The sequence below is a fragment of the Nicotiana attenuata genome, unplaced genomic scaffold, assembly GCF_001879085.1.
Source record: "Nicotiana attenuata strain UT unplaced genomic scaffold, NIATTr2, whole genome shotgun sequence".
NCBI classification, from domain to species: Eukaryota; Viridiplantae; Streptophyta; class Magnoliopsida; order Solanales; family Solanaceae; genus Nicotiana; species Nicotiana attenuata.
In genome coordinates this window covers 24,485-26,325 of record NW_017671085.1, presented here as the reverse complement: position 1 = coordinate 26,325, position 1,841 = coordinate 24,485, and the positions used below count along the sequence as shown (strand labels likewise).

The 1,841-nt window shown below is 41.0% G+C and overlaps 1 protein-coding gene across 1 annotated transcript; it reads right to left on the bottom strand.

Annotated features, from left to right (window-relative positions):
* Positions 1–577: 577 nt before the first annotated feature.
* Positions 578–1,306, bottom strand: LOC109205819 (uncharacterized protein At4g02000-like). The gene has a single exon (XM_019368572.1). The coding sequence runs from the start codon at positions 1,304–1,306 to the stop codon at positions 578–580; it is 729 nt and encodes a 242-aa protein (XP_019224117.1).
* Positions 1,307–1,841: the final 535 nt, after the last annotated feature.

Here is a 1,841-nt window from a genome sequence, read left to right as displayed (position 1 = left end):
TATTTTCGTTGTTTTGGGGGTTGTGTCTGATTTACTGAGTAATGGTTTAATTGGAAATCCAATGGAGTTGATTGATTCTGTCAAATCAATGGGCATTTCTTGATTACACTGTGTTAAGGCTTGGTCTGTCATGGAGGATTTCTCACCGGTTGGGGTTGGTAGGGTAGAGATAGTGTGGTAGGGGTCATCATTTGGGTCAGACCTTTCGTCTGAGGCTTGAAGTGGGTCCATCTGGAAAATTGGGGTGCTTTTTTGGTTATTGGGCCGAATTGTCTTTAGAGATGGGGTAGGGTCCATTTGGGTTTGGGTAATGTCCATATTGTCAGAATTGGTAGTTGTAGTTTGGGACCTGGGCCCAGTTTCCCGGCTTGTGTGGGTTTGACTTTGGCCTGGGTTCGCTTTTCTTTTAACACTGACATTAACCCGCTCCTTTGTGGACTGTCCTGTTCTAGTTTGGCTGTGTGGCCCCCTCGTGGAGTTTTGTTTGGGCAGGTCCATTTCCTGTGACAAGTTAGTTTTGTTTGTGTACCGGAAAGTTTGATTTCCAGGAACTTACCTGAGGATGCATCGAACATTTTTACATTGATTTTGTCCTGTTTTGCTGATGAATTGTCTTTGGGGTAGGTATCCTGTTCTTGCCTTTGTTTTGTGGCGGTGTCCTTTTTTTTCCTTCTTGGGAAGGAGACAACTTGCCATTCTTCTTCTTCCTCTGTACTTGTTGTTTGATTTGCAGTGTTTCTTTGGCTATTTTTTGAGCATTCTGGGCTATCCCGGGCTGGTGTTGGTATTGGCTTTGTCTATGTGTACACCCTTTTAGGGTATGACCTATTCTTCCACATCCAGTGCATAGTACATTTTCCCCTTCGTAAAGTACTAGTTGTTTATGATCTCCTATTGTGACTGAGGTTGCTACTGGTTTTTCTAGGGGGACCTGAATGCATATGCGTGCATACCTTCCTCTAAGAGTGGCTGAGGTGCATGTGTCAATTTTTAGTAGTTTTCCCAGCTTCCGACCCACCTTTACAAGAATTTCCTTATCATAGAATTCTGTTGGCAGCTGCGGTAGTCTTACCCAAATTGCAGTGAAGGATAGGGTTGCTTCCTGTGGAACGAATTTTGGTTCCCATCTTCTTACTGAGAGGAAATTCCCTGATAAGAACCATGGCCCTTTTTGTAATGCTTTCACTAAGTTCTCCTCTTTGCTAAATTTGACTATGAAAAAATCCCATCCTAAGTCAATCAAAATCAACTGTTCGGATGGACTCCATAGGTCAACTAGCTTAGAACGGAGAAGGTAGTGTGGCATTTTTTTCCCAAATAACTTGATTATAACTGAGAAGCGTCATGGCTCATACAGTCTGTTCTTATCTTCTTGTGATAGAAATATAGGCCCTGTGGATTCCTTCCCTTTTTCTTGTGTGAGTGTTGATTGAGCTTCCGTTGCGTAGTACTCAGCTTGTGTAGTGTTTTGTTTGTCTAATAGCATTTCCTTATATGAGTGCATTTGGTTAGTTTCTACCTCCATGATGGTGTTATCCGGTGGTTCCGGTGGTATGTTGGGTGACTTAGGTGGTGTTTCCATGCGGAAGATTCCTAGTGATGGATGAGAGTTTCTCCCACTATAAGAGCTTAGAAAGGAAATTCCATTATGAACTCAATGTAGCAAAAAATAAAGTCAGCAATTTGAAAACTTATCCCCAAATTGTGAATTATTAATTCTTTTATGTTTATCTATTATTTCTTTTGTGCCATCAATTATAACTTATAAACACATCTAACTGATTTGAGTTTGAGATATTTCATCATGTTTAATTATCATACGGATATGTTTCCTTTTACTA